Source organism: Oreochromis niloticus, linkage group LG20 (genome assembly GCF_001858045.2).
Source record: "Oreochromis niloticus isolate F11D_XX linkage group LG20, O_niloticus_UMD_NMBU, whole genome shotgun sequence".
NCBI lineage: Eukaryota > Metazoa > Chordata > Actinopteri > Cichliformes > Cichlidae > Oreochromis > Oreochromis niloticus.
Window position 1 is genome coordinate 2,338,806 of NC_031984.2, and position 25,113 is coordinate 2,363,918.

At 42.9% G+C, this 25,113-nt stretch overlaps 2 protein-coding genes across 3 annotated transcripts in view; one reads left to right on the forward strand and one right to left on the reverse strand.

Annotated features, from left to right (window-relative positions):
• The first annotated feature begins 804 nt into the window (after positions 1–804).
• On the forward strand, positions 805–14,381 carry rfc2 (replication factor C (activator 1) 2). Its single transcript, XM_003446012.5, has 6 exons — positions 805–1,111; positions 8,193–8,298; positions 8,377–8,478; positions 10,042–10,300; positions 10,385–10,645; positions 13,937–14,381. The coding sequence occupies exons 1-6, from the start codon at positions 877–879 to the stop codon at positions 14,045–14,047; spliced, it is 1,074 nt and encodes a 357-aa protein (XP_003446060.1). The 5' UTR covers positions 805–876; the 3' UTR covers positions 14,048–14,381.
• A 314-nt stretch (positions 14,382–14,695) lies between these two features.
• The window catches only part of LOC100710142 (protein NDRG3), a 31,004-nt gene continuing 20,586 nt past the window's right edge, over positions 14,696–25,113 (reverse strand). For both annotated transcript variants that reach the window (XM_019349453.2, XM_005477808.4), the window contains one exon: positions 14,696–16,981. In XM_019349453.2, the coding sequence (XP_019204998.1) occupies positions 16,821–16,981 (161 nt within the window). In that variant the 3' untranslated portion in view covers positions 14,696–16,820. The remainder of the gene's footprint in view (positions 16,982–25,113) is intronic.

Consider the following 25,113-nt stretch of genomic DNA (forward strand, 5'->3'; position numbering starts at 1 on the left):
CAACCAGTTACAACCGAGGTATGCAAAAGAATCTCTGAATACACAACACTTTGAAGCAGATGAGTTACAGCCGCAGAAGACCACTGCTGTCAGCTAATAACATAAAACTGAGAATGGAAAATGTTACCTGAGCCTTGATTTCTCCTGCATTCTTCAGACGGTTGGCTCAGGATTTGGGATAAACAACATAAAGACATGGATTCATTCTGCCTTATGTCAACAGTTCAGACTTCTGCTGGTGGTATAATGGTGGTGGTGGTGTAATTTTTCTTGAACACGTTTGGCCCATTAGAACCAGCTTAAACTCCAGTGTACCTAATAATTGATACTGAGCATGAGTGTGCCTGTGTGTAAGGATATAACCCATTTAAAAAGTACGTGCAGCCACTGAGAACAGCGTGTAAATAATTTTCATGACTAACTGTAAAATAGCAAAAAAAACCGATGAGAAATGTGCATTACTGAGGTATATTTTGTTTAAACAGAAGGGGGAAAACAGTTTTTATGAAGCATGACAAGAACGTCATAAAATCTCAATAACAAAGGAGGATGAATGAGTAAATATTTAGTTAAAGCTGTTAAAATGAAGATTTAAATTGTTATCAACATGGTTCTGTTCTGAAATAGTCGTCTAATCTAAACAATTACATGTACTTGAAAGAGTAAATAAATTCGTTTTTACGTGAAACGTTTCTTGTTTTCTATTGACATCTCGCGTTTATACGGTTGTGGATGTGAAACATCGCGAGGTTTTTCTTAGCCAATCACGACCTTCACCCATAAACGCTCAGCCAATGAGGAGTTGGTTTGCTCTGGCGCTGTTGTCAGGGAGGGAAACCTCCGTTCGCGGGCTGTCAGGGAGCAGAAACAGACATCATGGACGTGGAGATGGCGGAGACTGAGTGTAAGCAGAAACCCACAGAAAGCGGACAGAAGGCGGACACGGAGGCCGGAGAGTCCTCGTCTAAAGGCTCCGGGAGCGCTTACGAGCTGCCGTGGGTGGAGAAATACCGGCCGCTGAAGCTGAACGAGATTGTGGGAAACGAGGAGACGGTGAGCAGGCTAGAGGTCTTCGCCAGAGAGGGAAACGTCCCCAACATAATCATCGCAGGTCAGTGAGGACTTTTACACGGTTAGGACTTCTCATGCAAAGGGTTAGAACACTTAGAGGGTTGTGTGTTCCCCAGGCTGCCGCTAGGCTGGAGATTTATTTACAGGAAGCCTGTATGGAGGAGAATAAACAGTATAGCTACTTCGAGGAAGAACTAACTTACCAAAAGTTTGATTACCTGCTGAGAAACTCCTAAATGACTTTTGTACCTACAGGGAAAAAAGCACATTTTCAGAGTTGAGAACCACACATTTTTTATGATGGAAATTTGACCATCATTTTACCAACATGTAATGCAATATTACAGATCTCTGACACATGGTGTTATGTTCCTCATCGGTTTACTTTAAAGATCACGTGCCGTTTACCACGCTTTCTTTGACTGAGCTCAGTCACACACAACTTAAAAAGGTAGATCCCAAATACAGCTGTGCATCCAATCATCAGAGGTATGACTATCAGGGTCATTTAGGGCTTTTCATTTCTTTGACCTTTTCTTTTTCCAAGATGAAATGATTGTACAGCATAGATCTTTAATAAATGTAAAAATTAAAAGATTTATATCCATTCATTGGATTTATGAATGCTCAGAACCTGGTGTAGTTCTAAGAAGGTGAATTGTAAATTCACAAGTTGGAGAGCTGTCTTTTAGTCATTTGTAAACAACTGCAGTTTCGAGGTCGTCCGGTCGGACAAATGCACGCAGGTAAAGTTATTTAGATGTGTCTGGAGGAAAACCTAAACTTTTCACGTCAGATGCAAGGAAATTCGTTAGGATGTTCTGGAACAACTCAGGACCCATCGTGGCCCAACACTCCCATGAGCTGGAAACTGCTGGACCACCAGTGTCACTGTCCACAGTGAAGCCAGTTTTGCATCGCCATGGACTAAGATGGTGCCGACCAAGGAAGAAGCCCATAGACCAAAATTGACACCTTCAAGCTCACCTGAAATTTGCAGCTGCCCAGATGAACAAGCCAAATGCCTTCTGGAGAAGAGTTTCATGGTCAGAGGAGACAAAGATTGAGCTTTTGGACTTGATGACAGGAGGTCTGTTTGGAGGAGTAAATATGATGCTTGAAAACCCAAGAACACTGCACCAACTGTCAAGCCGTTAGTAATGGCAGCATCATTGAGGCTGTTTTGCTGCCAGTCGTACATTCCACAAAGGATGAAGGAGGATGACAGTCTCCCAATTACTCAGCTTGATCTCAAATCAAATCAATTAGATGGTTGAAACTAAGACACAGTTGTTAGCAGGATAACATTAAGCTGAAAATTTTGAACTACACTTAAAAGTTGGTTCTGGTGGTGCCAGTTTAGTTCACAGGTAGAGCTGGGCGACATAAGATTTTTTCATATCACGATATGTTTTTTTCATTTCAGGCGATAACGATATATATCACGATATAAGCCAAATAACTATATTTGTAAGATTTAAATGTGCCGTTGCTCACAAGTAAAATGTGAAATAATTAGCAGCTTGTTTTGATTTAAATATTTATTTCCCATAATAAGTTCAACAGGGTAGATGTACTTAAGGAACATGAGACTTCAGTTTCAGATAAATAAAGGCAAATATTGCAAACTACACAAAACGCAGCCACTAAAGCGTTTAAGTTTCAAAACAGAAAAAACAAAACAGACTAAATTGTCAATTCCACTTAGAAACAAAATTTTAATTCTAAAAATAAATCTTAGTTTGTTTTACAGAAGAACAGACAAAATTGACTAACTTTTGTCAATATCAAATAAACTGAGAACTAAAAGGAAATTCTCAATCTCTCCTTGTTGTATAGCTTAGCTTTTCAAACAGTTTTAACAGTTACTTTAGTCTGACAAAAGCCGAATGATGAATTAGCGCTTTCAGTCAGAGATTGAGCATGCACCGCTTTATTGTATTTCCAGACTTGCTTTCGGCACAATTTACAGTGCGCGCTACTCTGTTTTTTGTCAGACTTAAATAGCCGAAATACCTTCACACTACGGAACTTCTGTGGCCCTTCCGTTCGACAAGCTCTCTGGCATTGGAACCATCATCTGTTTTCTCTTCGGTAACCTTCGCTCACGCTCTCGGTTGATTTTTCTCTAGTCGGCACACTCATTTCCTCCATTACCTGGGCAGCCCGGCTGGCTGCTTCCAATTCAATTCAATTCAATTTTATTTATATAGCGCCAAATCACAACAAAAGTCGCCTCAAGGCGCTTTATATTGTACAATAGATCGCACAATAATAAATACAGAGAAAACCCCAACAATCATATCATATGACCCCCTATGAGCAAGCACTTTGGCGACAGTGGGAAGGAAAAACTCCCTTTTAACAGGAAGAAACCTCCGGCAGAACCAGGCTCAGGGAGGGTCGCCATCTGCTGCGACCGGTTGGGGTGAAAGAAGGAAAACAGGATGAAAGACATGCTGTGGAAGAGAGACAGAAATTAATAACAGATATGATTCGATGCAGAGAGGTCTATTAACACATAGTGAGTGGCTGGAAAGGAAAAACTCAATGCATCATGGGAATCCCCGGCAGCCTACGTCTATTGCAGCATAACTAAGGGAGGATTCAGGGTCACCTGGTCCAGCCCTAACTATATGCTTTAGCAAAAAGGAAAGTTTGAAGCCTAATCTTGAAAGTAGAGATAGTGTCTGTCTCCCGAATCCAAACTGGAAGTTGGTTCCACAGAAGAGGGGCCTGAAAACTGAAGGCTCTGCCTCCCATTCTACTTTTAAATACTCTAGGAACAACAAGTAGGCCTGCAGTGCAAGAGCGAAGTGCTCTAATAGGGTGATATGGTACTACAAGGTCATTAAGATAAGATGGGGCCTGATTATTTAAGACCTTGTATGTGAGGAGCAGGATTTTGAATTCAATTCTGGATTTAACAGGAAGCCAATGAAGGGAAGCCAAAACAGGAGAAATCTGCTCTCTCTTTCTAGTCCCTGTCAGGACTCTTGCTGCAGCATTTTGGATTAGCTGAAGGCTTTTCAGCGAGTTTTTAGGACATTCTGATAATAAAGAATTACAGTAGTCCAGCCTGGAAGTAATAAATGCATGAACTAGTTTTTCAGCGTCACTCTGAGACAGGATATTTCTAATTTTAGAGATGTTGCGCAAATGGAAGAAAGCAGTCTTACATATTTGTTTAATATGTGCATTAAAGGACATGTCCTGGTCAAAAATGACTCCAAGGTTCCTCACAGTGTTACTGGAGGCCAAGGTAATGCCATCCAGAGTAAGAATCTGCTTAGATACCATATTTCTAAGATTTTCAGGGCCGAGTACAATAACCTCAGTTTGATCTGAATTAAGAAGCAGAAAGTTAGCGACCATCCAGGTCTTTATGTCTTTAAGACATTCCTGCAGTTTAACTAATTGGTGTGTGTTCCCTGGCTTCATGGATAGATAGAGCTGCGTGTCATCTGCATAGCAGTGAAAATGTATGCTATGTCTTCTAATGATGTTGCCTAGGGGAAGCATGTATAATGTAAATAGAATTGGTCCTAGCACTGAACCCTGTGGAACACCATAATTGACCTTAGTGTGTGAAGAGGACTCTCCATTTACTTGAACAAATTGGAGTCTATTAGATAGATATGATACAAACCACTGCAGTGCAGTACCTGTAATACCTACAGCATGTTCTAATCGCTCTAATAGGATATTATGATCAACAGTATCAAACGCAGCACTGAGGTCTAGCAGGACAAGCACAGAGATGAGTCCACTGTCAGAGGCCATAAGAAGATCATTTGTAACCTTCACTAAAGCTGTTTCTGTGCTGTGATGAGCTCTGAAACCTGACTGAAACTCTTCAAATAAGCCATTCCTCTGCAGATGATCTGTTAGCTGTTTGACAACTACTCTTTCAAGGATTTTTGATATAAAAGGAAGGTTGGAGATTGGCCTATAATTAGCTAAGACAGCTGGGTCTAGAGATGGCTTTTTGAGTAAAGGTTTAACTACAGCCAGCTTGAAGGCCTGTGGTACATAGCCGATTATTAGAGATAGGTTGATCATATTTAAGATCGAAGAATTAATTAATGGCAGGACTTCTTTGAGCAGTTTTGTAGGAATGGGGTCTAAAAGACACGTTGATGGTTTGGAGGAATTAATTATTGAAGTTAACTCAGAAAGATCAATTGGAGAAAAAGAGTCTAACTTAACATCGATGGTACTAAGAGTAGCTGTACATAATATTACATCTGTGGGATGATTATTGGTAATTTTTTCTCTAATGATAAAAATTTTATTTGTGAAGAAGTTCATGAAGTCATTACTAGTTAACGTTAAAGGGATTGTTGGCTCAGTAGAGCTCTGACTGTTTGTCAGCCTGGCTACAGTGCTGAAGAGAAACCTGGGGTTGTTCTTATTTTCTTCAATCAGTGACGAATAGTAAGATGTTCTGGCTTTGCGGAGGGCTTTCTTATAAAGCAGCAAACTATTTCTCCAGGCTAAATGATGATCCTCTAAATTTGCGACACGCCATTTCCTCTCCAGCTTACGAGTTATCTGCTTTAGGCTACGTGTTTGAGAATTATACCACGGAGTCAGGTACTTCGGATTTGAGGCCTTAGTTTTCACAGGAGCTACAGTATCCAGAGTCGTACGTAGTGAGGAGGTAAAATTATTAACAAGATAATCGACCTCTGTTGGAGTAGCGTTCAGATAGCTGCTCTGCTCTGTGTTGGTACAGGGCATTGAAGATGATAACAGTGGGTGGATTATATTCTTAAACTTAGTTACAGCACTTTCAGAAAGACATCTACTTTGATAAAGTCTACTCTCCACTGCTGTGTAATCAATTATTGTAAATGTAAATGTTATCAGGAAATGATCAGACAGCAGAGGGTTTTCAGGAAACACTGTTAAATGTTCAGTTTCTATGCCATATGTTAAAACAAGATCTAGAGTGTGATTAAAGTGGTGGGTGGGTTCTTTTACATTTTGAGAGAAGCCAATTGAGTCTAATAACAGATTAAATGCCATGTTGAGGCTGTCATTTTTAGCATCTACATGGATGTTAAAATCACCCACAATAATTATTTTATCTGAGCTGAGCACTAAATCAGATAAAAAGTCTGAGAAATCAGAGAGAAACTCTGTGTAAGGCCCAGGTGGACGATAGATGATAACAAGTAAGACTGGTTTCTGAGTTTTACAGCTGGGGTGGACGAGGCTAAGCATCAGGCTTTCAAATGAATTAAAAGTCTGTCTTGGTCTTTCGTTAATTAATAGGCTGGTGTGAAAAATTGCTGCCACACCGCCCCCTCGGCCTGTGCTTCGAGGTTTCTGGTAGTTAGAATGACTCGGGGGTGTTGATTCATTTAAACTAACATACTCATCCTGCTGCAACCAGGTTTCTGTAAGGCAGAGTAAATCGATTTGTTGATCAATTATTAAGTCATGTACTAACAGAGACTTGGAGGAGAGAGACCTAATATTTAATAATCCACATTTCACTGTTTTACTCTTTGGTTCAGATGTGGATACTGTATTGTTCTTTCTTTGTGATTTTTTTATGTTTAAGTTGTTTGTTGCTGGTTTTTAGTTTGTTTTTTGTCTGTTTGGGAGCTGACACAGTCTCAATGGAGATGGGTTTTTGGGGGGGTAGCAGGAGGAGAGAAGCTGCAGAGAGGCGTGTGAGACTGCAACTCTGCTTCCTGGTCCCAACTCTGGATATTTTGGGGGGTTTAATAAATTGGTCCATATTTCTAGAAATGAGAGCGGCTCCATCCAAAGTGGGATGGATGCCGTCTCTCCTAACAAGACCAGGTTTCCTCCAGAAGGTTTGCCAATTATCTATGAAGCCCACATCGTTTCTGGGACACCACTCAGACAGCCAGCAATTTAAGGAGAACATGCGGCTAAACATGTCACTCCTGGTCTGATTGGGGAGGGGACCAGAGAAAACTACAGAGTCCGACATTGTTTTGGCAAAGTTACAAACACACAAACACACATGTGCGCCTTGGCGCTTGTGCTGTACGTAACAAGTCACGTGACGTGACGCTGCGGCTGTGATTGGTTCGGCTCTGCGCTACTTAATTTGGATTGGCTGTTCTTTTTTTTTTTTCTTTTAAGAGGACAAGAGAGATGAGGCCTATCACAATAGTTAAATTTTTCTATCAAGAAAAAGTTATTTCGCAATACATATCGTTATCGTTCTATCGCCCAGCTCTATTCACAGGGATGAGCAGGCAACCATATGCCGTATGGCTGGCCCAAGTTCGAATCGGAACCCTTTGCTGCTCGTCTTCCCCTCTCTCTCTCTGCTTTCCTGTCACTCTTCTGTGCACCTAGCTAATAAAGCCTGTATCAGGAAACTAACCAATTTACCAGAGCGGTCAAATATCCAGTCAATTATGCCAGAAGCTAGTTGATGGCAACCAAAAGGATCAGGTCGAAGTGCAGGTTGCTAAGGGACATTTAACCAAATATTATTTGGGGAATATTTCTATATATGAACCTGTGTGGATTAGAGAAAATCCAAAATACATTAAAAAAACAAGAATTGTGTGCTCACGCTTTAAAGTCATTAAAGATGTATGCTGTATAATCATTCCACTTTCAAAAAATAAATGTTAAAAGAAATGATTAAAAAAACCAAAATTACAGTGGCATTCATATCCACGAGGAGAGTGTACAGTACATAAGGACATCAGAAGACAAAAGGTAGCCAGTAAACCTGCATCCTTATAAAAACTGAGACCAATGAGACTACAGCGTCACATCTAAAGACTAATTTTGCATGTAACGGGCATTTCTTAAAGTAACTGAAGGAAAAACTGTGTTTTCCAAGGAAATGTCATCTTCTATGTGCTTTATTTTTACTTGAGTTCTTGGACATGTAGACTCACCTGAGGTCTGAAGCAGCATTAGGGGCTTTGTGAGGTCACTTCAGATATAATTCTAGTTTTTATGAATGCGGTTCATCAGCTCGTAACTTTTGCAGCAGAGCTAACCAGCTCTGGACAAGCTTATGCACCAAATAAGAGATCAGCAGGTATGACAGTCGCCATCTACCACCAGGCAGATAATTGGGAAACTCTGGCTGAGTCATGCATGTTGTTATTCAGGTCCTCCCGGCACTGGAAAGACCACCAGCATCTTGTGTTTGGCCCGCGCTTTGTTGGGAACCTCTATGAAGGACGCCGTGCTGGAGCTGAACGCCTCCAACGACAGGTGAGGCGCCGCTCAGGACGACCGCTGGTCGTTTGGTGAAGGTGGGCTGGGAGCTGACGGTGAGCTTTTTATCTGCAGGGGCATCGACGTGGTGAGGAACAAGATCAAGATGTTTGCTCAGCAGAAGGTCACGCTGCCCAAAGGACGGCACAAGATCATCATTCTGGACGAAGCCGACAGGTAAGCAAGCCGTGCAGTGACTTTTAAAAATAAGGAAATTCCAATACTTCGGATAAAAGTTAAAGGTAACATGAAGTACGGAATACTGATAACAAGAAAGATCTGCTGGCAGTGCCCTCGTCGGTCATGTTCACACTGAAAACCAGTTTTTGTCTCTTGGTCCTCGTCTTTGTGAATCCTCCATAAAACATGCTTTGCTCCCACGAAAGGCCAGTCACACAGAACGAATCAAGCTTCAGTAGCACTGCATTGACCAAAATGACAAACGTCAACTGTTCTCTAAAAAAAGCACAAAAACCAACAAATCTCTAAGCTGAGGTCCTTTGGTTGCAAAGTCAGTTTGTGCAGAGTGCAAAATGACAAGCAAGTAAAACTTTACTGACATAACACACTTCATCAGAGATGGAGAATCCCACCACTAGATGTCAGTAAATTGCAGTCAACTGCAATTTTGGGGCATACTCTTGGCTATGGGGGCTGCTGTAGGAGAAATCTGTTTTAGTCCACCAAGAAATCAAAAACATGAAATTGATATCGTCCCATAACGGCAGGGACCGGCTGCTGTGTTTGTCCTTCTGTTTGTGTTGCGAGAGATCTATCTTATCTATCTAATCTATCTAATAAAGAAGTAATAAAAAACAGATACATCAATTTAAATATTCTGTAGTTGGTTTTTTTACGTTTTAACCCCCTGAGTCACCCCAAAAACTCTGGCCACCGTTCATCTGTAGCGAGCATACTCCAACGTGGAACAGGTCATTCCCGGAGGTTTTCCCCACCTGTACAGGCTGTCAGTCCACTGTTTACTTCAGCTGTCAATGCCGGGTCAGAAGTGTTCGTCTCTATTTACACTAAGAGGCTGTAAATGTTTGTGAAAGGAGTCCGATACAGGTTGATGAGTCAGAGAAGCTCCCTTGTGTCCGATGGCAGCGATACCGAGGTGATTCGTTGAGATGAACTTTGCTGCCAGTAACTGTTGCTGTTTTTGTTTCTGTTACCTGGTTTTAGTGAAACTTTCTTTGAAGTGGCTCTAATGTAGTTAGACTCAGATGCTTGGTGAATAAACTTCATGCGATGTGAGAATCTAATCATGCTGTTCATCAGAGTGAACTTAATATAACCTGTAAATGAAAATAAAAAGTTTACATCAGTGACAGTGTAACTGATGAGTAGACACAGCTGGACAACCTGCTCAGTTGTACCTGCCCTCCATCACATGTGACTTGGCAGCAGCTGTTTGACAGTAAAGACTAGAATTGAATAGAATAGACCTTTATTGTCATTGTATATGTACAACAAAATTATGGTTGCAACAAATAGTGTGTGTGTGTGTGTGTGTGTGTGTGTGTGTGTGTGTGTGTGTGTGTGTGTGTGTGTGTGTGTGTGTGTGTGTGTGTGTGTAGTGCGTAGTGCAAAGGACTTGGTCTGAGTATAGTGTCTGTGTGTGAGGCTGTGGGTGGGTGGGCAGGTGGGGGTGTAGGGGGAGCTTTTTGACAGCAGAACAGTCAATCTTGTGTGAACACTGATCTGAGAGCAGTTTCTGTGATGTTTCCATCCTCCCAGCATGACAGACGGAGCTCAGCAGGCGCTGAGGAGGATCATGGAGATCTACTCAAAGACAACACGCTTCGCTCTCGCCTGCAACGCCTCTGATAAGATCATCGAGCCGATCCAGTCCCGCTGCGCCGTGCTGCGGTACTCCAAACTGACCGACGGACAGATCCTCGTCCGGCTGCAGGAAGTGGTGGAGAAAGAGCGCCTCTCAGTGTCCGACGATGGACTGGAGGCCATCATCTTCACTGCGCAGGGAGACATGAGACAGGTGAGGGGCGGAGCTTAGAGTCAGGCGCTCATCCCAGAGGTTGAACATGGATTTTCTGAATCCGTTTTGCCCTTTTCTTTCCAGGCGCTGAACAACCTGCAGTCCACTCACTCTGGTTTCGGCTACATCAACAGTGAGAACGTGTTTAAGGTGTGCGACGAGCCCCATCCCCTGATGGTAAAAAGCATGTTGGGACACTGCGTGGACGGGAACATCGACGAGGCCTACAAAGTCGTGGAGCAGCTGTGGGCGCTGGGCTATTCTCCAGAGGACATCATTGGGAACATCTTCAGGGTCTGTAAGACCTACCAGATGGCCGAGTACCTGAAACTGGAGTTCATCAAGGTGAGTTCATCAACGGCTCCGATTGAAATCAGCTGATCCTGATGACTTGTAAACCACTGGTAGTCCCAGCACATGGCAGCTGCTCTGTGAAGGCATGCACAGAGTATTATATCAGCATCAGCTGTTTAGAAAAATAAATAAAAGCCCTTCACTCGCCATTATTGTTTTCAGAAATGAGTTTGTAGGCAGGTGTCGTTATCTGGACTCATTTAACCAAACATCGGGCATAAGCAGGTAAGCAGTCAGTGTAGAACTACATTTATACTGTTCTGCATCACCATTAATACACAGGCATTCCCGTGACAGCATGATGCACTTTTGAGATTAAATATAAAAACAGAATTCAAATATAGTGTATGTACAAGATGTGAGTTGAGAGTGTAGTGTAGGTGTTCTGTTTTAGTATCAGATATTAACGCTAACAGAAAAGTGTCTGATTGTGCTGCGAACAGGAAAAAAAGAAGTAAACATTTATTAGTGATCAGGGAAACACAAAGCCCTCAGACGCTCCTGCTCTCCCAGCAGAGAATCGTCCAGGAGTGACAGTCTTTTTCTGGAGAATTGATTGGTCAGTAGACGGTGATTTCGTACCAGTTCGTCTGCAGTATAAGTTGCCATGGCGATTTACCCCATTAGGAAGTGAACCACCTTCAGAGTACAGAAAACCCAGAGTTAACCCTAATGTTACCTGGATACGGTGAAATCCTGCCGGGTGGAGCAGATGCTCGTTTTGCTTGATAAGCTGACCCTGAGCGGGTCCTTCTGTCTGAGTGAGCCTTTCTGTGGCCACTTCCTCTTTTGGTGTAACCTCTGACTCAGCTTCCACTTAAACGCTCACGTTAAATCACTGAAATCTTTTACAATTGAGTTCCACTTATTTGTCCTTCATTTCATCACGTTCATTGTTCACTCAAAGCATCCCTGGAGCGTCGGCAGGTTGCTCAGAAGGCCTCTGCAAGGTACTCGCGTATCACAGTTACTAATTCACTGCACCAACTTCTTGTTAACTTCAGAGTGGAACTCCAGATTCTGGAAGATCCTGCAAAGACCAGGACCGGCATATATCCGAGAACTTTTACGTGCAAACATGCCCGTCTGTGAGGTCATGTGATCAGGGTCTGAAACGTTTGCTCAGAACAGTAGCAGAGGTCAGATTTATTAGTATGATGTGAAGGAAACCACAGTGTGCATCTGACGGTGAGGTCACGTTTTTATCTTTAACCACCCTCACTCATTGCTTTTTCTTTCTCCTCTGACGTTTGTGTTTCAGGTTCTTGAAGCTTCTGCTTTTTTCTTTTTTAAGCACTGTAGGTAATAAACTGAAACCAACTTTTAACCTAAGGTTTCTTCCGCAACAGAACAGGAAGTAAAGTCTCACGCTGCTATACAAAGATCCCTGTGACACCAGATGTGACTGAATTTCCCTCCTGAGTCACCTGATGGGGAAATCCCCTGCTGACTGGATGGATGGAGTCGCCGCCCACGGGGGACTGTCTGCGCTGTTCACACACTTTGGAGGTTTTCTGTTAACTGGGAAATGGGGACAGAACTCGGAGTTGCTTCCCTTTGCAAGGCTGACTTGTAATATGCAAATATTTGTCAGACTGTGACTGTGAGCGGCGCCCAGGCATAAGACAGCGGCTGCTTAGCCACGCCCATGCAGGATGTGATTACTCAGTCCTCCGGTAGAGCGGTTGAATGTCAGTGTACTCTCACTGGGTTCACGTACCGCTGTTTATTTTCTAAATTTAAATTACTGTCAACTGTGCTGGTTCGAGCAGCTGTCATCTGCTTTCCTTTTCAGCTTCCTGTCACGCGGAGAAACAGGAAGGACGATGCTGCTGTCTGCTGGGCTGCTGTGTTGGGCGGGTGGTGGCCACTTGCATACATCTATGAGCTCTCAGGAAATATGAATAATAACTGAGGAGCAGTTCTGCTGATGGCTACCGATTAAAGGAGATTTTAAACAAAGTGCTGAACATCATTGATGGACTCCTCTGGTAGTACCACAGGACAGGCTGACAGAGACGCCCTCCCCGGTGCTGTTACAGATCTGGATGTTTTAGGTTTTCTTAGTGGAAATTTTCCGGAACTTTCTGAACTCCGGCACCCAAACATCGATTTTTACCTGGATCATGTTCCTGAGGGCAGATGTCAGAGCTGAGATATCCAGACTTTCCTCTCCACAGCCACCTCCTTCCCCGGAAGCTCATTCCAGCTGCACGCTTCCATCCATCCATCCATTCGCTTCCGCTTATCCTTTCCAGGGTCGCGGGGGCGCTGGAGCCTATCCCAGCTGTCATAGGGCGAGAGGCGGGGTACACCCTGGACACGTCGCCAGTCTGTCGCAGGGCCAACACACAGGGACAGACAATCATTCGCACTGACATTCACTCGCACATTCACACCTAGTGACAATTTGGATTATCCAATTAACCTATCCCCTCAAACTGCATGTCTTTGGACGGTGGGAGGAAGCCGGAGTACCCGGAGGGAACCCACGCAAACACGGGGAGAACATGCAAACTCCACACAGAAAGACCCCGGCCTGATGGAGGAATTGAACTCAGGACCTTCTTGCTGTGCGGCAACAGTGCTAACCACCGTGCTGCACGCTTCCATGATTTATTTATTTATTTTGTCCTGTTCTGAAGTGAGGACAGGAACAGATGGAGGAGTAAAACAGCTTCACCGTGACTGACTGTCTGCATCCATCAGTCCCACTCATCAGCTCGTCTCTAGGCAGAAACCTGTAAACACTTTATGGTGTCATTTCGGTCTGACGGAGCATGAAGTCGAGGACGGCAGCAGCTTTAAGCTTCAAGCTGCTGGTCAGTCTGAGCTGGAGGAGCTCAAGTGTTGAAATCTGCTCTGTAGAAATCCCCGTGTTTACTTTTTATTCTAAATAGTTTCTTGAAGCAAGTCTTGGGTTCAGAGCTCACGGATCCATTTTAATTTCACTGGGATAATCTTGGTGTATTTTCAGGCTACTTTGATTTGCTTTTATATTTTCTGTGGAAAACATCTGAAGTCATTAAAATACAAACCAACTTTGCCAGGTCAGATATATCACTAAAGTAAAAACTGTTCCTAATCTGAGTATTGTGACTGTGTGATTCTTCAGTCACCATACTCAAAGGTAACGTCATTTAAACTGTCTCATTTCTGACCGTCAGAGTCGAGCCGGCGTGCAGTTTCCCGCTTCCTAAAAGTTTCAGCTGTTCCTTTAACGATGACTTTCCATGCAAATTCGTCCCATCTCACCTCTGTCTCATTGTTTCTCTCCTTCAGGAGATCGGCTACACCCACATGCGGATAGCTGAAGGTGTGAACTCCCTGCTGCAGATGGCCGGTCTGCTCGCACGGCTCTGCAGCAAGACGGCGCCCGCCGCTGCCAGCTAAACCCCAGCGAACCGCCGAGCGCCTCAAAGCTGCCCGCTCAGAATCAGACTGTTCACTGCTGACAGAGTCAAGACTGTAACAGCACGTCACTCATTCCTGCAAAATGATGTAAAGAAACTTAAAGCTGCATCATTGGATTAAATGTTCATCAGTCAGAGTTTGTCTGCTGCTTTCTGGTATTTAGCCGTGAAGCAAGTTTTAAATTTAAACCTCAAAAGCTGTTAAAAATATTTGTGTTGCTGTGTTGTCTTGTTTTGTGTTGCTGACCAACAGAAGTGTTTTGTATGCTTTGAGATCTTTGAGAAAATAAAGGTGGGACTGTTGTGAAGGTAAACATCAGATATCACTGATACTTATTTGAACCAGGGTCTACCCTGTAGGGCAGGGGTCCCCAACTCCAGGCCTCGAGGGCCGGTGTCCTGCAGTTTTTAAGATTTGTCCGTGATCCAACACAGCTGATTCAAATGGCTAAATTACCTCCTCAACATGTCACCGGCCCTCGAGGCCTGGAGTTGGGGACCCCTGCTGTAGGGTCTACCTTACAATATAAAGACGCTTCACCATTGAACAGCTGATTTATTTCAAGTAGAATCTGAATGTGAGTATTTTTACCCACTAAAGAAAAGCTGAGATGCTCTGCCTCGACCGTGTCTCTGGATAACGAGTTTTATTTCATTACAAACCGTGTTTACATTGTGGAACATCCAGTGAATACAAACTTCTCTGTAACAGAACCGCTACCAAAGCTTCAGTAGAAATCTCCAAAGTAATAATACACAAATAAGTGTAATAGATACAACAACAACAACAACAACAACAACAACAAGGACAGAACCACAGTCAGAATATAGAGAAGAAAGGAAGTGAACAGTTTGTGGGTTGACCCTGCTGTCCCTGCCGAACCTGAATGTTTCATAAGAGTCGACATGAAAAGCTGCTGAAAAACTACAGGCGTTCGTTTCCTGCTGAATCGTCCAGCAGGGGGCAGCAACACTCTACAACCACGACCAGGGTATTTTCCATCACGTTCCAAGAAAATGTTCCTTAACATCAGCTGAAAGCTGCAGGACATTTCCAAGAAAGCCAAACACAACCTGCCGTCAACTGTAGGAGAAAAGCAGCTTCTCAGTGCGTGAAAAAAAACCCTGGTTTGTTTCTTTTACACATCAGCTGTTTGTTTCCACCTCCTGCTGAGTGTGACACTTTTATTATGCAGTGAGAAAACTGACAGCAGCTCTGATCTCACGTCTACAACATCTACGTACTGCAGAGATCTCAGCCAAAGCTAAAACAAGGCTGCGCTGCACCCTCACGTAATACCACTTTGATCCACTAGATGGAGCTGTGAATCAGCATTAACATCTGTACAGCAGTCATGTTTCTTTCACAGTCATCACAGCTTTCTGGTAAAACACTGCCACCTTGTGGTGAAAGTTTTCATTAACATTGTTTTCCAAAAAACAATTCCTACAAATCCAATCAGAATGCAAGAAATACTCCATTACCAGAAATACTCCAAGATTTCTGCAGCAGCTACGACCACCTCCATTTCCTGGTAACTTGTCCCGCATCACGTCGGGCTGTCTTGGAAATTGCAACCTTTTGGCAACCAGCTAATCTCTTCTAGGAGAGATTAGGTGGAAAATAAATCAAGTGTTCAGATAGCGTAGTCTGTCTGGCTGTAGTTTTATCAGGATGGTGTCTCCTGTTTTTCACCCAATCAAATCATTTAGTTTGAACCTTTTACAGTAAACGCAGCAGCGCCCCCTGCTGCCAGCTTCAGCCCAGAGAATCCTGCTCTGAGTTTTTGTTCATTTCAGATGGAGAGCAGCAGGTTTACAGCTGAACAACATCTCATTACTCACTACACTGACACCACGGCACAGTTTGCATGCCAACACTCTACAAGGAGCATGCTGTGGACGGGCCGAATGAACCGAGCTTCAGAGACGGGAAAGAGAGGAAACTGTGGAGGTAACAGGCTGACTTCAGGATGTTTTGCTAAATTATCTGGAAAAAAAATCTCTTTAAGTTGATTTTTCTCTTGAAGCTCAGGCAAAAAAATTGCACGGCCACAGAAAAAGAATAAAGAAAATCCCGTTTAAAGATCAGCAAAACAGCATCGGACGAAACCAGCTCAAAGTTCAGTCCCACTGACTTCATGTTTTAATGTGTTTATTCAATTTGATTGAGCTGTACGAGGACCCGGCTTCATGGTGCACATTTAGGAAACCGCAGCTCGTGATGCCATTTTCTGTCGTTAAACCAGGTCAAACTCGTGTCGCAGATCTTCTGTCAGTGCGATTCAAGTGATTACAAAAATACATCTGGGTCGGAAGCACATCCACTTTGTAATGGGCACCAAAGAAGGGTTCATTTAAGAAACGAGCTTCATATCAACCAACACCACCAGCAAAGATAAACAAAATATTGATTATATAAGAGTAATAACTAAAAGAAGAACTCAGGAGTGAGAAAGGAGCAGTGAAGGAATACAACAGCTGTGTATACATACAAACCGACTGACCTGTGTGCAGTAACGCCTACAGAGCGCAGGGAAAAGGAGCCAACATGGCGGCAGCTGACACCGAAATGTTTATGACATCATTCAAATCTAAACCCTAAACTCACAGGGAACATATTTAGAGAACAGGGGCTGGAAGTGAAGCTTTTGAGGGCTTTCTATTTTCAGGAAAAACATTTACAACTAAAAGAAAGGAAGGATCTGATTGGATGAGAGAACTGCAGGTACACAGAGGAAACAGGAACAGTCCTATGCAGTCATTTCAATGGTGTGTACTGCAGTGTTGTCAGGCTCGGCGCAGTTGGCGCCCTCGTTGGTGGTGCTGCGGCTCCGGACGCCATCTGTGGAGCCCACACTGGAGGCCGAGTGAGTCCTGGAGCGAACCAGCCGGGTCATCCCTGCCGTGGGCACTGAGTGGGCGACAGAGATGAGAACGTGTTAGTGACAGAGTAACAGAGGGCGGAGCCAGCGAACGTACGAGCAGAGGCTGATTTGAATCGTCCGCGGTGAACCGAGCCGCTGGATTCAAATCTGATGACAGTCTGTTCACACTGAAGCTTTGTATTTTCATGCGTGACGCTCACTTTACACACAGACAAAGAGAAGCCGCTGTGACATTCAGGCCTTCTGCACAACAGGAAGTCCACGTGTTCTGCTTTCATCCCCCGCTCTCATTCTCCGGATGGATGACTACTTTTCAGGAGGACACGAATCGAAGGTTGTGGTACTTTGTTGGCAAAATAAAAGCAACGAATCACTGACGATCAAAGAAGCATGTTGCTGTGGATCCAGCCTGTGTTTGGGTCCATGTTTATTACTAACTTCAATACAAGATCAATATTCCAAACATTGGGAAACGCTCACCTTTCAGCACAAAACACAACCTGTAACAACCATTAGTTCAAATGAACCAGAATATCTCAAACAGGAAAAGTAAAGGTGGAGGAACTAACATGGAGTTTTTGAACTGCGAACCTTGTAAAGCTACTTTGACGAGAATAAAGTATGGATATGGAAATGAGCAGAATCGATACCCTGTGCTTGTGTAAATGCAAATCTTGGATCTTTAACCTCGCAGATCCTCAGTACAAACTCAGATGTTCAGCTGTGCTCGTGAATATCGCAGCTAATCGTCCGGTGTGTGGGCTGCCTCTGCACGCTCCCTCACCTAAACGCAAGCCCTGCCAATGTTTCAGGGGCAGACTATCACCTGCAACACTTCCTGACCAACTCTCCAGCCCTCCGTTCATGTGAGAAAACTCACTTTGACTTAAGCGAACACAGATCCATCTGAGTCATGATTGTCCTGCACTCTCTCTCTGTTTCTTTCTCTCTGATTGTGGAATAAAAGTATGAACATGTATTTATAAGTTACACTTGTGTTTGAATCCTGCAGCTTATCACACATTTGATTTTCATGTGTGACGACTGCAAGTGTCCAGAGTGAGGACAGACTGAGGGACCCACTGCTGCACATCATCTGTGAGGCTTTGCACCCCTGATGATCCACCAGGACAAACAGCAGTGTGTGAGGAAGAGGAGGAGGAAGAGCCAGCAGCAGCTGACAGATGGAGAGAATAGACAGACTGTTCCCTGTTTGTGAAGAACTGCTAGGAAAGTTTAACATAACTAATTGTCTGTCCTGAATCAGTCTTATTAGGTAATGTTCAAATAATGTTATCATCCCAGTGTTTTCAGTGTGGGAGAAAGTACTCAGGGCCTTCAAGTTACACACTATGAAAGGCAGCAACAAGTTTAATGTTCAGAAACCTAAAGTATGTATCAGCAGCAGAATGGAGCTAAAAATAAATGTTTGTTTCAGTTCTATGAAGCTTTGAGTATTTTGGATTAGTAGCACTGCTGTGTTTGTTGCATCATATTGCTGTAATTGTTTATATGCTTTATATATTCTGAGGTAAGTTGATCTATAGTGTTACATCATATTCTATAAGGATGTTATGTGTTTGTAGACTTTCTGCCCAGTTTGACCCATTTAGCAGAAGTCAGCCTGTTTAAGGCTCTGATATCTATTCTGTATGACTTAAAGCAGTTATGACATGCTCTGATTTTCTCACCCAATAAAGGAATATTTCATATATCAGTCTGATCTTCATTCTATCAGAAACAGTTTTCACAGCTCGTACATTTTCTTTTTATAAATATATGTAAGCATTGAGCCAAATTTAGTAATGCCAACATATTAAACGAACAATATTTGTTTCTTATGTATAATTCATCTGTATATACGCTGTCAAAGATACTTGTCTTTGACTGAAGATTTAAGGTGATAGGAAATATAAATAACTGCAACTTAAATCTTTGACCCAGAGTTCAAGCTCACTGCTGTAATATATATATATATATATATATAAATATATATATATATATATATCACAATAATCTGACAACAATTTTAATATTGGCCATATTATATTTACATTACCGCAGTGAGATGACTTTAGTCTCATGAACAACATTAGCTAATTGTTATTTACTAACTAATCTTGAAATGACTGTTCAGTACAGAAATGAAGCCCAACTATCATGTTTTACAGTCCTGTGGTCTCAGCCTCAGATACTCAACTAATCAAAGTGATGTCATGACAAAAATGAATGACCAACAAAACATTTTTCTCCTTCATTTCTGTCACACAAAGCTGTATGAAACGTTTCTCGCGGTTAGTATCATGGTTGCTAGGCAACCTGAACAGCGCGACGAAGGCTAGACCGTCCCATTTCACAAGCCTCTCACTTCCGCACTTCTCGTACTTATAGTACGCACCGTACGTAGTACGCGTAGTGGGCGTACTTCAAGCGTGCAGACCCTGAATTGGGGGGAGCTGGCGCACCGAGTAGTTCCTGTTACCTGCTGTTTGTCTGTTTTTACAGGTAAGCTGGGTTCCAAATAATACATATGTGATAGACAACAGTAGCAATCGAAAAGCTAGAGAGCCAGTTCACGAGTTTAAGGGTTGATAACGATGAATCACCACCAGCTGTTGCTAAAAGCACCTTTGTTAGATAGCAAAGTATTTACAAATAATTCTCCCGTTCATTGATCTGAGCATGCGCAGAATGATCCACAGCGCTCCTTTGATCCTTTGATGTTCTCAAACGATCATTGTGACATCACGGTCGACATCACATTCTCTGCCACACCCACCGAGTCCTTAAATAGAGGAGCACCTTTAACAGTTTAGACAAAACTAACCTTTGCATTTAAATCATTCAGAGATTTAACTTTTTTGACACTTTTGAGCTTTAAACCTTTAAAGAAATGTCACAGGCAAGAGGAGATCAGTCAGAACTACTGCTGCGTACGGTATCTGAACTCAGGCAAGAAAACGCACAAATCAGGGAAGAAAATGGACAAATTAATGAACTGATCATGCAACTCAATATAATAAACATGGAACTCAATGAAGTAAACGTACGACTGAGGGTAGAGGTCGCAGAACTCAGACAAACTGTGGAAAATCTTCAGCGCCCAGCGGTACATGTACAACAGACAACAGAAAGAGAATCCGTTGGTTCGTGGTGTCCAAACCTACTTAAAGTAGGTTTAACTGTTGCCGGATGTGTCATTGCTCTTCCTGCAGCTTTCTGGGTCGCCTCTAAGATTTTCGGCTGAAGCGAATGTCCCGCTCTGTGGGGTCGTGATTATTATCATGACGTCTGTGGGGTCGTGATAATCACGACCCCACAGAGCGGGGATCACTTGCGTGTGCTTGCATGCACACGTCCAATCGACAATTGTGGATTGTGGTCCACATCCACAATTACAGCTTTGTGGATGTGGTTACCCTTTAAAAACAGTAATGATGTTTTCCAGCCACAGTCCACCTTCATCCTGGCGTTGTTCCCGCTGGTGCTCCTCAGCAAAGGTTTCTCCGTTTGGTTCTGTCCAAGGCGTCCTCAGGTGACGCGCTGACGGTCTTAATGTCTTCCTTGATTTTGTCCATCCACCGTTTTTTCGGTCTGCCTCAAGGCCGGCGTCCGTCTGGGTCGATCCTCTTAGCCGTTTTTGCTGAGTTCTCATCGCTTCGAATCACGTGTCCATACCACCTCAGGCGGGATTCGAGCATCTTTTGAACTCGAGCCACAGTCCACCGACCTGTCATAAATACGCTGTGCTCTCCTTTATGTTTGATTTTATTTTGCCCCTCACCTCCCAACCAGTCATGGCAGAAGACCGCCCCTCCCTGAGCCTGGTTCTGCCAGAGGTTTCTTCCTGTTAAAAGGGAGTTTTTCCTCTCCACCGTTGCCAGAGTGCTTGCTCATAGGGGATCATTTGATTGTTGGGGTTGAATTTTTGGATTTCATTTCATTGGCTTGAACTGAAAAACCTAAAAATTCAGCTGAGGGGTTCACATAGTGGAGAGCACTACATTTGTTAACTGCACTTTTTTTATTTGTAGATTTTGTAGTTCTTCCTACTACAAAAACTACAAATGAAAACAAGGCAGTTAGCAGCAAATGAAAATCAATAAAACACATTTTTAAAAAAATCTGCTACTGCTCTGTGTGTTTACTTCAGTGAACACTGTATGTTTTTGTGTTAGAAGATTATAGATTGTCCAAAATATCCTACACCTTGATGTTGGTGGGGCTCCAGAGGCACCAGCAGCTTCAAATATGTGTTTGCTGCTTTGCAATGGCCTTTTAGCAGCTGCTCTCTTAATCGGATGTATTTGTCCTGCAGAAACCTTCCTCGTTGAGCCTTTATCTGCACGAACCCGTGTGTGCTCTGACTCAGCCACAGATCTCCTAACGTTACGGTGATCACGATTAAGTTTTCATGAAATATCTCAGGTTTTCACTACGGGTCCAAGGCATTTAGCTATTTCACACTTTTCAGCAGCAGAGAGATCCTTTTATTTTTCCATATTGTTAACTGTCAGTTTGTTCATTTCCTCAGTGTTCTTTAGTGTTAAAGTGTTGGAGTGAAGCACAGCCGTTTCTAAAGTGTCTGCAGGCACTGACGTGTCCACAGACGTATGGATTTGTGTGCTGCTGTGTTCACTTGTGTGTTTTTCTGTTTTCGGCCACTCGGGAGGACGGTACCTGTCTTGTCGTCATCTCGTAGACAAATATTTGACGACGTCTAGAAGAGAAGTCTGAGTCGCCGTCCAAACGTCTGCCTGCAGCACAACCTCCGTCTCTCAGCGCTCGGCATGCACGCTGAAAGAGCCCTCAGGTGAACTTCTCTCACCTGCATAAACTCTTTGCATCGGTTTCTCGGCTGCAGGTCCATGAAGGCACTTTTGGAGGAATATTATGGTCTGACCTTCATCCTTCAGCTCACTCTGAACTCTCTGAGCAGCTCTCTGGCGTCTCTGTGAGGACCTGCAGGAACACTTCTCCAGACTTCTTGAAGGACATTCAAAGCTCTTCTGCCTTCTGTTGATGATGTTGATGACTCCACACTGTTTATGTCCTGCTGAGCTTTGTGCTCTGGGAATGCCAGACCATGACTGATAGTGTTATTGTCTTATATCTCACGTCACTGCTTATATCTGAAGTCCTGCTGGCAGAAATGCCCTTCAGTCAGAAAGGTTGATGGTCAGGATGAACCTGGACACTTCTTTGTACACGTGTGTCGTATCTTTTGTATGATAAGTACTGATAGAGACAGACGTGAGTCTGTATTTATATTTCTTGCAGCCTGTTAGCACTGTACCTCCTGCCTTTCCAAACGGCTCTTCTGTGTTTCTGTCTCATCGTTCTGCTGATGAACATTTGTCGCCCACCGTGATCTCAGCACGTTGTCCTGGTTCTGGAGAGCAGACGTGTGTTGATCTGAGTCCTGTGATTTCCAGTAGTGATTTATTCCCAAGACAAAATCAAATCGTCCTCTGCTGCCGTGTTTTTGCACAATAAAAATCGTCCTCTGCTGCCGTGTTTTTGCACAATAAAAATGATGCAGGTGTCAGAAACGGCCCGGCCCTGGTTATTGTCTCAGATATGACGCTCGTCTTATCCTGTCTGCTTCTGTCGGTTTCCTCCATTTACTTCTTGTTATTTTCCTAAAATGTGCTCCAGAGTGACAAAAATATCTGCTGGAGTTTATGCTGCACTAAAACCTCTGTGACATAGTTGCACTCACTGCTAACAGGAAAGCCAGAGGAGCAGACACATCCCAGCAAAACACTGATGCAGCTTTTTCACATTAAATGGAAGTGATATAAGATACAGTCCTGATTAAAGGTTTAAGACCACTTGAAAATGGCAAAAATCATATTTTGCTTGGTTGGATCTTAACAAATGTTGTTACTAAGAAAATGTTTTATTCACAAATGCAGACATTTCAAAGCTAAACGACATGATTTTGAAAATGAGAAGTGATATTAAGTGTATTCATTGTTAATCACAGAATCATAATTCATATATGATTTTATTGATTGTTAATTATGTTTAACTGCTCAGCACTGATCAGAATATAACCAGGAATAAGTTTAAGCTGTATGATAGATCAGCAAATATAATATAGACGAGCTTAACACAGAGTCTGTGTGTGTGTGAGTGTGTCAGCTCCAATTATAGAGCCAGCATTCCTCACTAGTTTGTCTCCTCTCCTTGCATCCTTGTTTCTGATGCCCCCCCCCCCCCCAACAGACTGCAGCAGCACGCTTTCGGTGGTGTCGAGCCAAACGGACTTTAACGTGTGTTTGAACGAGCTGACGGTTCACTCGTTAAGCTGAAAGAAAGATGCTTTAATCACAGGAGTCACACATGTGTCCACTGGACCATCTGGGAACTCTTCTTGTTTAGCACTCGTAATAACACAAACACTAAATCCTCCTTCTCTTGTGCTGTTTTGTAGCAGTGTGTCCACCTGAGACTGTCACCTGTCTGTCTGTCCTGCACTCTCTCTCTGTTTCTTTCTCTCTGATTGTGGAATAAAAGTATGAACATGTATTTATAAGTTACACTTGTGTTTGAATCCTGCAGCTTATCACACATTTGATTTCCATGTGTGACGACTGCAAGTGTCCAGAGTGAGGACAGACTGAGGGACCCACTGCTGCACATCATCTGTGAGGCTTTGCACCCCTGATGATCCACCAGGACAAACTCAGCAGTGTGTGAGGAAGAGGAGGAGGAAGAGCCAGCAGCAGCTGACAGATGGAGAGAATAGACAGACTGTTCCCTGTTTGTGAAGAACTGCTAGGAAAGTTTAACATAACTAATTGTCTGTCCTGAATCAGTCTTATTAGGCAATGTTCAAATAATGTTATCATCCCAGTGTTTTCAGTGTGGGAGAAAGTACTCAGGGCCTTCAAGTTACACACTATGAAAGGCAGCAACAAGTTTAATATTCAGAAACCTAAAGTATGTATCAGCAGCAGAATGGAGCTAAAAATAAATGTTTGCTTCAGTTCTATGAAGCTTTGAGTATTTTGGATTAGTAGTACTGCTGTGTTTGTTGCATCATATTGCTGTAATTGTTTATATGCTTTATATATTCTGAGGTAAGTTGATCTATAGTGTTACATCATATTCTATAAGGATGTTATGTGTTTGTATACTTTCTGCCCAGTTTGACCCATTTAGCAGAAGTCAGCCTGTTTAAGGCTCTGATATCTATTCTGTATGACTTAAAGCAGTTATGACATGCTCTGATTTTCTCACCCAATAAAGGAATATTTCATATATCAGTCTGATCTTCATTCTATCAGAAACAGTTATCACAGCTCGTACATTTGCTTTTTACACATATATGTAAGCATTGAGCCAAATTTAGTAATGCCAACATATTAAACGAACAATATTTGTTTCTTATGTATAATACATCTGTATATACGCTGTCAGAGATACTTGTCTTTGACTGAAGATTTAAGGTGATAGGAAATATAAATAATTGCAACTTAAATCTTTGACCCAGAGTTCAAGCTCACTGCTGTAATGTATCCTGTAATATATAAATATATCTTAATAATCTTACAATACATATAATATTGGCCATATTATATTTACATTACCACAGTGAACAACATTAGCTAATTGTTATTTACTAACTAATCTTGAAATGACTGTTCAGTACAGAAATGAAGCCCAACTATCATGTTTTACAGTCCTGTGGTCTCAACTAATCAAAGTGATGTCATGACAAAAACGAATGACCAACAAAACATTTTTTCTCCTTCATTTCTGTCACACAAAGCTGTATGAAACGTTTCTCGCGGTTAGTATCATGGTTGCTAGGCAACCTGAGCAGCACGACGAAGGTCAGACCGTCCCATTTCACAAGCCTCTCACTTCCACACTTCTCGTACTTATAGTACGCACCGTACGTAGTACGCGTAGTGTGCGTACTCTTAATTGGGACACAGTCTTTCAGACACGAGCAGCAGCTTAGAGTCGAGCCCGAGAGCCGACAGTGTGAACAGAGTGATGTGCTGGCATGCAGCGCACTCTGCTGGTCACTCACTGAAAAGGAAGAAAAACGTCAGCGTGATCAGCTGATCGACAGCATGCACACACACACACACACACACACACACACACACACACACACACACACAGACGAGGGGGAAGACGA